The 16299-nt window shown below is 40.8% G+C and overlaps 2 protein-coding genes across 2 annotated transcripts; both read right to left on the minus strand.

The window, feature by feature from the left end:
* Positions 1-1893: 1893 nt before the first annotated feature.
* On the minus strand, positions 1894-3777 carry LOC141649332 (uncharacterized). The gene has a single exon (XM_074458025.1). It carries the CDS (start codon positions 3775-3777, stop codon positions 1894-1896), a length of 1884 nt encoding a protein of 627 aa, XP_074314126.1.
* A 9216-nt stretch (positions 3778-12993) lies between these two features.
* Positions 12994-15570, minus strand: LOC141649333 (uncharacterized). Its single transcript, XM_074458026.1, has 2 exons — positions 13432-15570; positions 12994-13281 (listed from the first exon to the last, which is right to left on the minus strand). The coding sequence occupies exons 1-2, from the start codon at positions 15568-15570 to the stop codon at positions 12994-12996; spliced, it is 2427 nt and encodes an 808-aa protein (XP_074314127.1).
* Between the last annotated feature and the right edge of the window lie 729 nt (positions 15571-16299).

The following is a 16299-nucleotide window of genomic DNA, read 5'->3' on the forward strand; positions in this document are numbered from 1 at the left end:
GTAGCATGAGTAGGCGACCTATTATAAGCAAATTCGGCATGAGAAAGTTTGAGATCCCAATCCTTTTGTGTCTTGCTCACAAGCCCACGCAACAAAGTTCCCAAAGTTCGATTTGTGACTTCGGTTTGCCCATCGGTTTGAGGATGGTGAGAGGTACTAAACAGCAACTTTGTACCCACTTTCCTCCACAATGTATTCCAAAAATAGCTCAAGAATTTAGAATCCCGATCTGACACAATAGTCTTTCGAATGCCATGTAACCTCACAATTTCCCGATAGTACAAATCAGCCACGTTAGAAGCATCATCGGTTTTATGACAAGCAACAAAATGAGCCATCTTGGAAAAACGATCAACCACCACCATAATAGCATCCTTCCCACGTTGAGTGCGTGGCAAAGCAACAATGAAGTCCATAGAAACATCGTCCCAAGGCCTGGCCGGAATTGGCAAAGGAGTATATTCACCTGGTTTGAACTTGCTCTTCGAAACTTGACAAGTAACACACTTACCCACGATATTGTGAACATCTTTTTGCAATCGTGGCCATAAGAAATGCTCTTTCAAGATCTCCACGGTCTTAGCCATTCCGAAGTGACCAGCTAGCCCTCCACCGTGAGCCTCCCTTACAAGTAGTTCCCGAATCGGATGCTTAGGAACACAAAGTCGATTTCCTTTAAAAAGAAAATCGTTTTGAATCAAATACTCTCCCTTAGTTCCTGATTTGCACTCAAGATATATAGCACCAAAATCTCCATCTTCACCATAGTAATCCTTCAAAGTTTCAAAGCCCAAAAGACGGACATCAAGTGTGGACAGCAAGGTATACCGACGAGACAAAGCATCGGCTACAACATTACTCTTCCCATTTTTATATTTGGATGAAAAGTGAAATGATTGTAAAAATTCCACCCATTTTGCGTGCCTAAGATTCAACTTCTGCGGCCCATTAATATATTTCAAGGATTCGTGGTCGGAATGCAATATAAAATGGTTAGGACGAAGGTAGTGACTCCAATGATCAAGAGCCCGCACAATAGCATAAAATTCCTTATCATAAGTGCAATAATTCAATCGAGCCCCACCCAATTTCTCCGAGAAGTAGGCAATAGGACGATTCCCCTGAATCAAAACAGCCCCTATTCCTACGCCACTAGCATCACACTCTACCTCGAAAGGTTGAGTAAAGTCGGGTAAAGCCAAGATAGGAGCGGTACACAACCGATCCTTAATCGTTTCAAAAGCTTGCTTGGCAGCCCCGCCCCAATTAAAACTCCCTTTCTTCAAACACTCCGTTATAGGGCTGGTTATGGTACTGAAATTTTGAATAAATCGACGATAAAATGAAGCAAGCCCATGAAAAGATCGTACCTCACTAACGGTTTTAGGTTCTGGCCATGATCGAATCGCTTCGATTTTTGATTGATCAACCGAGACACCATCCTTGGACACCACGTATCCTAAGAAAATTACGCTCTCCACAAGAAAAGAGCACTTCTCACGCTTCCCATAAAGTTTCTGACTTCGCAATGTTTCGAACACTTGCCTCAAATGTTCAAAATGATCATCTATGCTCCTGCTATACACCAATATATCATCAAGATAAACCACAACAAATCTGCCCAAGAAAGATTTAAGTACCTCATTCATCAATCTCATGAAGGTACTTGGAGCATTGGTAAGACCGAATGGCATAACGGTCCATTCATATAACCCATGCTTCGTTTTGAAAGCCGTCTTCCATTCATCACCTTCACGCATTCGAATCTGATGGTAACCACTTCTAAGGTCGATTTTTGAGAAGATGACCGAACCATGAAGCTCGTCAAGCATATCATCGAGTCTTGGAATTGGGAAGCGGTATTTGATTGTTATATTATTCACGGCACGACTATCAACACACATCCTCCACGACCCATCTTTCTTTGGCACAAGTAGTACCGGTACAAAGACAAGGACTTATGCTTTCACGAACATAGCCCCTAGCCATCAATTCATCGATTTGCTTTTGGAGTTCCTTTGTTTCTTTGGGATTACAACGATAAGCAGCCTTATTCGGGAGAGATGAGCCCGGAATAAGGTCAATTTGATGTTCAATGCCCCGAATAGGAGGCAAACCAGCCGGTAGCTCATCGGGAAATACATCACTAAACTCCGTAAGGAGTTTTTCAACTTGGTCATTTTCCTGCAAAACAACATTAGAACTCGAATTCTCTTTAGCAACCAGTAAGAAAACCCGTTCACCACCATCAATAGCTCGCTCCACATCCCGTTTTCCAATCAACAACGATATACCAGCCTTGGGAACCGTGTTTGTGGCAGCAACACGGCTGTTTTGAGGTGATAAAGGCTTGAGCACAATTCGTTTTCCCTTATCTTTCAATTCATATTCATTACACTTTCCCCGATGTAACACATCACGATCAAATTGCCAAGGTCGACCCAACAAGATATGACAAGCATCCATGGGTATAACGTCACACAAAACCTCATCAACATACGAACCCATTGCTAAATTCACACGGGCCTGTTTAGTAACTTTGACACTACTACCGTTATCTAGCCAATGCAAAGCATAAGGATGGGGATGTTTTGTGGTCTTAAGACCCAACTTAGACACCATTTCAGTAGAGGCAACGTTAGTACAACTTCCCCCATCGATAATTAGACTTACCCATCTATTATTCACCTTACAATTAGTATGAAACAGTTGGTTCCGTTGTCCCGACTCAATTGGTTTAGAATCAATTTTCAAAGTTCGCAAAACCAAATTAGTATTGACATTAGGTGCCTCATAACCCTCTACTTCTTCTTCCCCTTCCTCATTATCATTAGAAATCAGAAACTCATCCATTTGTTCTTCCTCGGCCAACAATTCATCCCGACACTCAAAGGCTTCTCTTAAGGTCACAACTCGTTGATTAGGACATGCACTTTGATAATGACCGAATCCTTGACACTTAAAGCATCGAACCTTAGCCAAACTAGTCTCTTTTCCCGGGGGTTTAGAGGACTGACCAGCGGTGTTTTTAGGGTTGCCAGTCGAGGTGTTAGACACGGCCTGGTTGTTTGGGGTACCGACAGATTTAAACTCGGGTTTAGACCACGTTTTAGGCTTACTCGATTCTGAATTCGACCCACTCCCATACTTAGTTTTCCCTTGGGATTCGACTTTCAAACAAAGACTACACAAAGTATCAAAATCAGAATATTGGTATAACTCAACCGTGCTAGCAATGTTATAATTTAAACCACGCAAAAATCGAGCAATTTTTTGTTCCTCTATTTCTTCCAATTCACCCATAATAGCAAGATTCTGAAATTCATCTAAATACTCGCTAACACTCAATTTGCCTTGTCTAAAATCAGCAATTTTGCGATAAGTAGACAGCCTATGGGTCGATGGTACATACCTTTTCCGTAGTTTGCGTTTCAGGGATACCCAAGAATCAATTTTCTCTTTGCCTTCTCGGACCCTCTTAGCCTTCATCGCCTCATACCACAGCGATGCTCCTTTGCTCAATTTCAGAATTGCAAACCCACACCTCTTATCATCATCCAAGTCTTTGAAATCGAACAAACGATCGATTTTCCGTTCCCACTCCAAGTAGGCCTCGGGATCAGCCCCTCCAACGAATTCAGGAAGATCACTCGCTTTGAATGCATCAACAATTCGTTCTCCTCTTCTAGGTTGCCAACGCTCATCAGTTTCACGAGCATGCTTCAAGGCTTCCCGTAATTGATGAATGAATTCTGGACTGTTGAAATCCACCGACATAGTTAAACAAGGATCAAGAGCCGAAGCTCTGATACCACAAATGATACGAATTGGGCAGCGGAAATAAAAACGATTTGGACAGTACGGTGGACTGTTCGTACTAGGTACGCGCAGACTTGTAACTGTTTAATTTCGAGAACAAAAAGAGTAAAATTGATGGACTGTTTTTGGCGAACCGAACGTACTAGGTACGACCCGTTCTGAATTTTGTAAATAAAAGGATAGTGTTTGAACAAGTAAGACCTATTACTTGATCAAGGTGAGTGAGACCAAGACCTATTGATCAACAACTCGAAAGTTTAATCGAAATCGCGTTTCAACCAAACCAGTTTTGTTTCCAAACAAGAAACGATTTTAACACAAGTGTTTTGTTATGAATTTTCTGAAAATTACACTTGGGAACTTGGCTTACTTATAGCCCAAGTCCTTCTAATCTTAACCATCCAAAATACATCCAATGGCTAACATTTAAACAAGCAAGAAAACATGGAAAAGTTGTCTCCACAAGGAAACATGCAAGAAAACAAGGAAAAGTTGTCTCCACAAGGAAACATGCAAGAAAACAAGGAAAAGTTGTCTCCACAAGGAAACATGCAAGAAAACAAGGAAAAGTTGCTGAAAAATAAAGAAAACAAGCAGCTGGATTTCGTCCTCCTTGGTGTGCGTGCAGCGGGATTTCGTCCTCCTTGGTGTGCGTGCAGCGGGTGCCTTGGTGTGCTCCCCATCAGTTCCCATATTCCACATTTAGCAAACTAACAAAGGAAGGATCATTGGAGCGTAAGGGCTGAAAATTACGAACCAACATTAGGCCATTATCGTGAGTGTTCACGACCAATTCGTCCAGCTCATTAACCAACTTCGAATCATTAGTTTGATCAATATCTTGATTCGCATTCGCATCATGAATGTGGCTCGTTGTGTGTCCTTGTTCATTAGTGAATGTGACTCGTTGTGTGAACCATTTGTCTTTGTTCATTCGCCCTTGTGACTCGTTGTGTGAACCATTTGTCCTTGTTTATTAGTGAATGTGACTCGTTGTGTAAACCATTTGTCCTTGTTTATTAGTGAATGTGAGTCGTTGTGTGAACCATTTGTCCTTGTTCATTAGTGAATGTGACTCGTTGTGTGAACCATTTGTCCTTGTTCATTAGCCCTTGTGACTCGTTGTGTAAACCAATTGTCCTTGTTTATTAGTGAATGTGAGTCGTTGTGAACCATTTGTCCTTGTTCATTAGTGAATGTGACTCGTTGTGTGAACCATTTGTCCATGTTCATTAGCCCTTGTGACTCGTTGTGTGAACCATCTGTTCTTGTTCATTAGCCCTTGTGACTCGTTGTGTGAACCATTTGTCCTTGTTCATTAGTCCTTGTGACTCGTTGTGTGAACCATTTGTCCTTGTTCATTAGTTTTTGTGACTCATTGTGTTAAACAATTGTAATTGTTCATTAGTCCATGTGACACATTGTGTGAACAATTTGTCCTTGTTCATTAGCCCTTGTGACTCGTTGTGTGAACCATTTGTCCTTGTTCATTTGTCTTTGTGACTTTTTGTTTTAAACAATTGTAATTGTTAATTAGTCCATGTGACTCGTTGTGTGAACCATTTGTCTTTGTTTATTAGTAAATGTGACTCGTTGTGTGAACCATTTTTCCTTGTTCATTAGTCCTTTTGACTCGTTGTGTAAGCTATTTGTCCTTGTTTATTAGTGAATGTGGCTCGTTGTGTGTCCTTGTTCATTAGTGAATGTGACTCATTGTGTGAACCATTTGTCTTTGTTCATTAGCCCTTGTGACTCGTTGTGTGAACCATTTGTCCTTGTTTATTAGTGAATGTGATTCGTTATGTAAACCATTTGTCCTTGTTCATTAGTCTTTGTTACTCGTTGTGTCAAAAAATTGTAATTGTTCATTAGTCCATGTGACTCATTGTGTGAACCATTTGTCCTTGTTCATTAGCCCTTGTGTCTCGTTATGTGAACCATATGTCCTTGTTCATTAGTCTTCGTGACTCGTTGTGTTAAACAATTGTAATTGTTCATTATTCCATGTGACTCGTTGTGTGAACCATTTGTACTTGTTCATTAGCCTTTGTGACTCGTTGTGTAAACCATTTGTCCTTGTTCATTAGTAATTGTAACTCGTTGTGTAAACCATTTGTCCTTCTTCATTAGTCCTTGTGACTCGTTGTGTGAACTATTTGTCCTTGTTTATTAGCCCTTATGGCTCATTGTGTGAACCGTTTGTCTTTGTTTATTAGTAAATGTGACTCGTTGTGTGAACCATTTGTCCTTGTTCATTAGTCCTTTTGACTCGTTGTGTAAGCTATTTGTCCTTGTTTATTAGTGAATGTGGCTCGTTGTGTGTCCTTGTTCATTAGTGAATGTGACTCGTTGTGTGAACCATTTGTCTTTGTTCATTAGCCCTTGTGACTCGTTGTGTGAACCATTTGTCCTTGTTTATTAGTGAATGTGACTCGTTGTGTAAACCATTTGTCCTTGTTTATTAGTGAATGTGAGTCGTTGTGTGAACCATTTGTCCTTGTTCATTAGTGAATGTGACTCGTTGTGTGAACCATTTGTCCTTGTTCATTAGCCCTTGTGACTCGTTGTGTAAACCAATTGTCCTTGTTTATTAGTGAATGTGAGTCGTTGTGAACCATTTGTCCTTGTTCATTAGTGAATGTGACTCGTTGTGTGAACCATTTGTCCATGTTCATTAGCCCTTGTGACTCGTTGTGTGAACCATTTGTTCTTGTTCATTAGCCCTTGTGACTCATTGTGTGAACCATTTGTCCTTGTTCATTAGTCCTTGTGACTCGTTGTGTGAACCATTTGTCCTTGTTCATTAGTTTTTGTGACTCATTGTGTTAAACAATTGTAATTGTTCATTAGTCCATGTGACTCATTGTGTGAACCAATTGTCCTTGTTCATTAGCCCTTGTGACTCGTTGTGTGAACCATTTGTCCTTGTTCATTTGTCTTTGTGACTTGTTGTTTTAAACAATTGTAATTGTTCATTAGTCCATGTGACTCGTTGTGTGAACCATTTGTCTTCGTTTATTAGTAAATGTGACTGGTTGTGTGAACTATTTTTCCTTGTTCATTAGTCCTTTTGACTCGTTGTGTAAGCTATTTGTCCTTGTTTATTAGTGAATGTGGCTCGTTGTGTGTCCTTGTTCATTAGTGAATGTGACTCGTTGTGTGAACCATCTGTCTTTGTTCATTAGCCCTTGTGACTCGTTGTGTGAACCATTTGTCCTTGTTTATTAGTGAATGTGACTCTTTCTGTAAACCATTTGTCCTTGTTCGTTAGTCTTTGTTACTCGTTGTGTCAAACAATTGTAATTGTTCATTAGTCCATGTGACTCATTGTGTGAACCATTTGTCCTTGTTCATTAGTCCTTGTGACTCGTTATGTGAACCATATGTCCTTGTTCATTAGTCTTCGTGACTCGTTGTGTTAAACAATTGTAATTGTTCATTAGTCCATGTGACTCGTTGTATGAACCATTTGTCCTTGTTCATTAGCCCTTGTGACTCGTTGTGTAAACCATTTGTCCTTCTTCATTTGTCTTTGTGACTTGTTGTTTTAAACAATTGTAATTGTTCATTAGTCCATGTGACTCGTTGTATGAACCATTTGTCCTTGTTCATTAGTAATTGTAACTCGTTGTGTAAACCATTTGTCCTTCTTCATTAGTCCTTGTGACTCGTTGTGTGAACTATTTGTCCATGTTCATTAGCCCTTGTGGCTCATTGTGTGAACCGTTTGTCTTTGTTTATTAGTAAATGTGACTCGTTGTGTGAACCATTTGTACTTGTTCATTAGTCCTTTTGACTCGTTGTGTAAGCTATTTGTCCTTGTTTATTAGTGAATGTGGCTCGTTGTGTGTCCTTGTTCATTAGTGAATGTGACTCGTTGTGTGAACCATTTGTCTTTGTTCATTAGCCCTTGTGACTCATTGTGTGAACCATTTGTCCTTGTTTATTAGTGAATGTGACTCGTTGTGTAAACCATTTGTCCTTGTTTATTAGTGAATGTGAGTCGTTGTGTGAACCATTTGTCCTTGTTCATTAGTGAATGTGACTCGTTGTGTGAACCATTTGTCCTTGTTCATTAGCCCTTGTGACTCGTTGAAGAGAATTCAGCCGAGCATTCCCCTTTTGAACCCGGTTTTGGACCTTGCACAAGATTGAGGTCTAACATGAATTCCGTCTAAGAAGTCGTGCCTTTTTCCAGCATGGGACTATTCCTTGGTGAGTTTAGGACGTTTTTGTGTAGGAACTTGTATCCCAAAGCTTTTCCTATCAAGGAGTTTGCCAAGCTTTAAAAACCGTGCGCAATCAGGACCATGGCTGGAGCATGCTTAGTTTTTTGTGCATTATGTCGCTATCAACATTCCTCTTTTGATCAAACATAGCTCAAGGGCCCTTAGGAGAGTATTTGCAGCTTTGCCAAAGTCTTCTAAGTGAGTCCAAGTGTGCATAAACAAGACTTGAGCTAGTAAACAAGGGATTGTTGTACTATTAGTTTACTTTCTATCTTTTATGCTTTATGTCCTTTTCTTTTCTGAATTCTTGTAAGGCATGGGCTGCCGTGTTTTGTGGCTATTAGCAGCTCTTTTTGTGGCCTTAGGATGCTATCTTAGATGAAGGGAGGGGATTGTCTTGCTTGTCCTATAAAAGCAAACACAACCCTTAGACAAAATCAGATTATTTTTGAATGAAAAAACCCTAAGAAGCAACCTGCTTTCTTTCTTCTTTATCTTTGCTTTGTGCTTGATAAAACTCCCTTGCTTAGTGCTAGAAGGTTGGATAAGTCCTTTGCTAAGTGCTTGGACGAGCCCTAGGCTTAATTCATTGCTTTGTGTTCGAATTAAGTCATACCTTGAGTCCTAAACAAGCTGAGTTTTCTTTGTTTGTCATTTGGGGGTTTCGTGTCTAATATCATTCCAAATCTGATAGTTTTAGTTCAAATTGGTTATCAGAGCTTTGGTTAACAACAAAAATCCTTTCTTTGTGAGTTCATTATACCCTAACCACATTAAAAACACAAAAAACAACCATGAGTGAAGAAAGGATTGCTGGAATTGAAACACAAGTTACTCAACTTTCTGAAAAATGTGATTTGTTGCTAGAATCTCTCAATGTTATCATGGCTAATATTCCAACACCACCACCAAGAGGAGGACAACCGCCTAGAGGCAGGGGTAGAGGCCGTGGTTTCATGGGAAGAGGACGAGCTCATGGTGGCCGTGAGGAAGAGGAGCTTTCTGATTCGGAGGAGTCCATGGCCGAGGCCTTTCATGGAGAGCCCAACAAAGACTTAAAGGTAGAGATTCCTGATTTTCATGGTAGTTTAAACCCCGAGGATTTGTTAGATTGGTTTAGGACCATTGAAAGAGTCTTTGAGTTTAAAGGTTATTCTGATAGCAAAGCTTTTAAAGTTGCAATCTTGAAACTCAAAGGCTATGCTTCCCTTTGGTATGAGAACTTAAAAAATCAGAGAAGAAGGGATGGTAAGGAACCTATTAAGTCTTGGTTAAAACTGAAAAAGAAGCTTAATGAGAAGTTTATACCTAAAGAGTACACTCAAGACATTTTCATTAAGCTCACACAACTTAAACAAGACCAACAACCACTTGAGTCATATCTTAGGGACTTTGAACAACTTACTTTGCAATGTGAACTCAATGAGAAGCCCGAACAGAAAATTGCTAGATTTGTTGAAGGTTTAGATACCAAGATTGCTCATAGGGTTAGAATGCAACAAGTATGGTCCTTTGATGAGGCCGTTAATTTGGCTTTAAGGGTTGAGAAAATGGGTAAAGGGAAGGTTACAACCACCAAACCAACCACCAAAATAGCCACCTTTAAACCCCCAACCAGTTTCAAAATTAATGAACCACCCTCTCAAAACAAAACCTCCATGCTTGACAAGGGGAAAACAGCCGAGACCTCACAAAAAAAGACCATGCCTCTCAAAAAATGTTACCAATGCCAAGGTTATGGTCACTTTGCCAAAGAATGCCCAACCAAGAGAGCCCTTAGTAGCTTTGAAGTGGTTCATTGGGGTGATGATGAGATCCTTGTGTGTGATGAGGAAAGGGAGGTAACGGACCATGAAGAGGATGATGTGGTTATGCCGGATGCGGGTCTTAGCTTGGTTACTTGGAGAGTGATGCATACTGCAGTGTAAACTATGGGGACAAGCACAAATTGGACAAATCCTGAAACAGGCAAAGGAGCAATTTTCAGGGAATGCAATAAACTTGGGGATTTTTATAAAAATAGTAAATGGCCTTGAAAATTCATGAAACTTGGTGACAATTTAGTTAAGGGAGCAAACTAAAACTGTGCCAATTCTCAGGATTTTACACACACTCCAAGTATTTTTAATAAATAGAAAACCAGACTGAAATAGAAGAAATCTCAGACAGTTTCCTTAAAAGACTCTTGTGACTGTTTTTGTGATATTCTCTGGACACAAAGGAGGATATAATTATCAAATTTACTCTCAAGCAAGCACAGAGATTAAACTTAATAATTTAGGAAGATTAACACTGAATTGTTCAAGCAAGCACAGAATCAATTCAAGCTTAACCAGACAATGCGCTTAAAATAGATCAAGCAAGCACAGACCTATTCCAAGTAACACCACAGATCCTTAATCACCTTCTAAGCAAGCACAAGAAGATATTAAGTCTGACTTATAACTAAGACTCAGCAAAGTTAAAAGATTTGCAAATTTTTGAGAGAAATCTCAAGGTTTTCATTAATCAAAGTCTAAGTACAACAGACTGAGAAAGGGTCCTTATATAGGCCTTTCTGTGAGAAGTTCAGTACATGATAAACCCTAGACAACTCCATCTAAGGGCCAGGATTAAACTTAGGAAGCAAACAAGAGTAGTGGACTTATATTACAACGGATACAAAGGAAATTAAGGCAAACTGAACAAGAACAAAAGAGCTGCAGGTTGATAGTGACATGTTGTCTTTGGTTGCTGAAATCTTTGGCTGGTTGTTATGGGTCAAATGGCCTTGATGCAGGCATCTTATATGGCTCAAGGCTCTATAAAAATGAATGCTGAATAGGCCAAGTTCTTCTTTGTTGAGAGTTTTCTCTTGTTTGGCCAAAAATGGCAACTTTACTTTATCTGTTTTACCCCCCTGCAACTTATCTTTCAGTCTGATTTTTGGTGCAATGCTTTAGGAATTTGGCCTGGCTCCTTAGGATTAATTTGTGACTAGTTGAATAAGGATTCAGCTGGCCAAGGTGGCTGCTGGTGGCTAGCCTGGCTGCTGTTCTTGTGGTCTGGTGAAGTTGGACTGGCAGTTGAGGTTGCACGAGTGGTGTCACCTTTGGTTTGAATTGTGCTGTCATAGAAAAGGTGTTGGCCTGGTTATCGCTCCTCCCGCCGCAACCCCCCTGGTTGAACAGGGCTTGCCCTCAAGCCTGGATCCTCCTCTCCCTCAGAATCTTCATAGAATGGACTTAGATCACCCACATTGAATGTGCCATGAACCCCATATTCTCCTGGCAAGTCAATTTTATAAGCATTTGGACCAATTCTTTCCAAGACTTCAAATGGCCCATCTGCTCTAGGCATAAGCTTGTTCTTTCTTTTGGAGGGGAATCTTTCCTTCCTGAGGTGCAACCAAACCATATCTCCTGCCTCAAATTCCTTCTTTTTCCTAGGCTTCTTGGATTGTTTTTTATACAGCTCGTTGGACCTTTCAATTTGCTTTCTTACAGTTTCATGCAACTTCAGCAGTTGTTCAGCTGTTCTCTTGGCATCAGGACTGATCTCTTCCTTTGGGACAGAAGACAAGTCCAAGGGCATAAGTGGATTAACCCCATAGACTATCTCAAAAGGCTTGTAACCAGTTGCAGTAGATGGTGCTCTGTTGAATGCAAATTCAGCTGCAGCTAGCTTTAAATCCCAATCCTTCAAGGTTTTGCTAACTAGGCACCTTAAAATTCTCCCCAAAGTTTTGTTAGTGACCTCAGTTTGCCCATCTGTCTGTGGGTGATGAGAGGTACTGAACAAAAGCTTTGTCTTTAGCAGTTTCCATAGGGTTTTCCAAAAGTAGCTCATAAATTTTGTATCCCTGTCAGATACAATTGTCTTAGGAACCCCATGAAGTCTCACAATCTCTTTAAGATATAGTTCAGCAACACTAGCAGCATCCTCAGTCTTCTTGCAGGCTATGAAGTGAGCCATCTTACTGAACCTATCCACAACCACCATGATTGAGTCTTTACCTCTCTGTGTCCTTGGTAATGCCACAATGAAATCAAGGCTCACATCTTCCCAAGGCTTATCAGGGACAGGCAGTGGAGTGTAGGGTCCTGCTTGGAAGGAACTCTTGGCCTTCTGACATGTTGAACACCTTCTAAGGACTGCCTGAACATCACCCATCATTCTAGGCCAATAAAACTGGTCCTGTAAGATCTCTAGGGTTTTCTGAACACCAAAATGTCCCCCTAACCCTCCTGAATGGACTTCCCTGATCAGCAAATCCCTATAGGATCCCCTTGGCACACACAACCTATTACCATGAAACAAAAACCCTTCTTGTAGCATATATTTCTTACTCTGAGTTTAGCCTCCTTCTGTGAGAACAACCCACTCCTCAGAGAAGTCAGGGTCCTCCTTATACATCTCCTTCATGAATTCAAACCCAAGGACTTTGTTACTTATGACAGTCAACAAAGAATGCCTCCTAGATAGGGCATCAGCTACCACATTCTGCTTCCCCTCTTTATATTTGCTTGAAAAGTTAAAGGCTTGCAGGAATTCTACCCACTTAGCATGCCTATGGCTCAGCTTGTGTTGGCCATTGATGTATTTCAGGGCCTCATGATCAGAATGTAACACAAATGGCTTAGGTTTCAAGTAGTGACTCCAATGTGTAAGAGCCCTTATGATTGCATAGAACTCCTTGTCATAAGTTGAATATTTCAGCTTGGCTCCATTTAACTTCTCACTGAAATAGGCCACTGGTCTCTGGCCTTGGATTAGGACAGCTCCTATTCCAACCCCACTGGCATCACACTCTACCTCAAATAGTTGTTCAAAGTCAGGCAGCTTGAGAATGGGAGTCTCACACATTAACTTCTTGATTTCCTCAAAGGACTGCTGAGCGACTTGATCCTGGAAGTCTCCCTTTCTCATACATTCAGTAATTGGTGCAACAATTGAGCTGAAACTCTTAATGAATCTTACGTAGAAAGATGCTAGGCCATGAAATCCCCTTACTTCGTGATTGTTTGTGGGGTGGCCAAGTTTGCATAGCTGAATCTTCTCCGATCAACTGAAATCCCTCTTCCCGATATAATATATCCAGAAATGCTACCTCATTGACCATGAAAGTACACTTCTCAAGCTTCCCATACAACTTCTGTTCCCTGAGTATTTTAAAAATCACCTCCAAATGTAATACATGCTCAGATGGACTTCTGCTGTAAATGAGTATGTCATCAAAGTATACTACAGCAAACTTTCCAAGGCAGGGTCTTAGAACTTCAGTCATGAGCCTCATGAAGGTGCTTGGAGCATTAGACAAACCAAATGGCATGACAAGCCACTCATACAGGCCATGTTTGGTTTTGAAAGCTGTTTTCCATTCATCACCTTCTCTTATTCTCACCTGATGATACCCTTGCCTGAGATCTATTTTTGAAAATATCTGAGCCCCACTGAGTTCATCCAACATGTCATCTAGTCTTGGAATAGGGAATCTGTACTTGACTGTGATGTTGTTTATAGCCCTGCTATCAGTACACATTCTCCAACTTCCATCTTTCTTAGGCACTAGTAAGGCAGGTACTGCACAGGGGCTCAATGATTCCCTTACAAATCCCTTTGTCATTAACTCTTCAATCTGATGTTGTAGCTCCTTGGTTGTTGTGGGATCACACCTGTAAGCTGGCCTGTTAGGGAGTACAGAACCAGGTACAAGGTCTATGTGATGCTCAATGCCTCTCAGGGGTGGCAATCCACTAGGCAACTCAGCTGGAAAAACCTCCTTGTACTTCTTAATTAGGGGTTGAACCTCTGCAGGCACATCTTTGTTCCACTCAGTGTTGGTTTCCCTTGATAGGAGAAACAATACAGGTTGTTCTTGCCTCAGCTCCTTGATCATAGCTGCCTCAGATAGAAATAGTACCCCATTAACCTCCTCAGGCATGTTAGGACTTCCATAACCCCTCTGGTTTGGTGGTAAGGGAGTCAGAGTGACTCTCTTCCCATTATGCTTGAAAACATAGACATTTTCCTTCCCTTGGTGAGTGGTATTCCTGTCAAACTCCCATGGTCTCCCTAGCAGTAGATGGCAGGCATCCATAGGGACCACATCACACAGCACTTCATCCTTGTACACCTTCCCAATTGAAAAGGGAACAATGCATTGCTTGTCAACTCTCACTTCAGATCCTTTGCTTAACCATCTCAGTTTGTATGGATTGGGGTGCTCCTGAGTAGGCAGGCTTAACTTGCTAACCATGATGGTGGAAGCTACATTGGTACAGTTACCTCCATCAATGATCAAATTACACACTCTCCCTTGGACAGTGCACCTACTCCTGAATATCATGGATCTCTGATCAGCTTCTAGAGGAGCTGGTTGAGAGTGCATAACCCTCCATAGGACCAAATTGTGCCCTGTGTCAGGGTGGGCCACAACTTGTCCTTGATCAGTTTCCCTCTCAACTTCCATCTCTGCTGGAACCAGTGTCTCTTCTTCCTCATACTCAACTAGACCTTCCCTTTCCCATTCTTCAATTTCCATAGCTGTGAGAGCTCTGTCAGAAGGACAGTCCTTCTTAAAATGACCAAAGCCCTGGCATTGGAAGCACTTGACCTTATCCCTGGATAAAGGTGGGTTGGTTCTGGGATACATGGGTGCCTTCCCTTTGTCTACTGTTGGTTGGGTAGCTGGTTTAGGTACCTCAGTAATTTTGACACCAGTATAGGGTTTGAAAGTTGTTCTGGTGGGAAATTTGGGTGTTGCAGGCTTCACCTTCCCTAGTTTCTCAATTCTTAAGGCTAGGTTAACTGCCTCATCAAATGACCAGACTTGTTGCATTCTTACCTTGCCAGCTATCTTAGGGTCCAAACCCTCAATGAACCTAGCAATCTTTTGCTCAGGTTTTTCAGTGACCTCACATTGTAGGGTTAGTTGTTCAAAGCTCCTAAGGTAGGCCTCAACAGTCAATTGCTCTTGTCTCAACTGAGTCAGCTTAATAAAGATATCCTGAGTATAGTCTTTAGCTATGAATTTCTCCTTTAACTTCTTTTTTAACTTAAGCCAAGACCTAACTGGTTCCTTACCATCTCTAATCCTTTGGTGTTTCATATTCTCATACCAAAGAGATGCATAGCCCTTGAGTTTTAAAATAGCAACCTTAAAAGCTTTTCTGTCATCATAATTTTTAAACTCAAAGACTCTCTCAACAGATCTAAGCCAGTCTAACAAGTCCTCAGGATTTAAACTACCATGGAAATCAGGGATCTCTACCTTAACATCCTTATCTCTAGCCAAGTAGTTACCTTCTTCCATCATGGATTCTTCTGAATCTGAGTTGAGTTCCTCTTCATGGTGTGGCTGGCCTCTTCCTGCTCCAAGGATACCTCTACCCCTGCCCCTTCCTCTGTAGGGTGGTGGCCTTCCTCTTTCTGGAGTGGGAATGTTTGCCATCACAGTGTTCACAGCTTCCAGGGTCACATTAACCAGGTTGGTTAACTGATCCATCTTTGCTTCCATTCCTGCTAACCTCTCCTCACTCATTGGGTTATTTTTGTAGTTTTGATGTAGCTGGGAAAAGAATTGACCTCTCTCTCACTCAGGACTAACACAAGGTAGGATTGTGTTATGAACCTAAGCTCTGATAACCAGTTTTGCAGTGTAAACTATGGGGACAAGCACAAATTGGACAAATCCTGAAACAGGCAAAGGAGCAATTTTCAGGGAATGCAATAAACTTGGGGATTTTTATAAAAATAGTAAATGGCCTTGAAAATTCATGAAACTTGGTGACAATTTAGTTAAGGGAGCAAACTAAAACTGTGCCAATTCTCAGGATTTTACACACACTCCAAGTATTTTTAATAAATAGAAAACCAGACTGAAATAGAAGAAATCTCAGACAGTTTCCTTAAAAGACTCTTGTGACTGTTTTTGTGATATTCTCTGGACACAAAGGAGGATATAATTATCAAATTTACTCTCAAGCAAGCACAGAGATTAAACTTAATAATTTAGGAAGATTAAGACTGAATTGTTCAAGCAAGCACAGAATCAATTCAAGCTTAACCAGACAATGCACTTAAAATAGATCAAGCAAGCACAGACCTATTCCAAGTAACACCACAGATCCTTAATCACCTTCTAAGCAAGCACAAGAAGATATTAAGTCTGACTTATAACTAAGACTCAGCAAAGTTAAAAGATTTGCAAATTTTTGAGAGAAATCTCAAGGTTTTCATTAATCAAAGTCTAAGTACAACAGACTGAGAA

This window comes from Silene latifolia, chromosome 3, assembly GCF_048544455.1.
Source record: "Silene latifolia isolate original U9 population chromosome 3, ASM4854445v1, whole genome shotgun sequence".
In the NCBI taxonomy this organism is placed as follows: Eukaryota; Viridiplantae; Streptophyta; class Magnoliopsida; order Caryophyllales; family Caryophyllaceae; genus Silene; species Silene latifolia.

Excerpts from the sequence above, each read along its gene's own strand:
- LOC141649332 (XM_074458025.1), bottom strand. The coding sequence starts at position 3,777 with ATGTCGGTGGATTTCAACAGTCCAGAATTCATTCATCAATTACGGGAA.
- LOC141649333 (XM_074458026.1), bottom strand. The coding sequence starts at position 15,570 with ATGAGTGAGGAGAGGTTAGCAGGAATGGAAGCAAAGATGGATCAGTTA. Across the intron at positions 13,282-13,431 it reads TCAGGCAAGGGTATCATCAG|TTTGCTGTAGTATACTTTGA; the intron begins GTGAGAATAAGA and ends TGCCTTGGAAAG.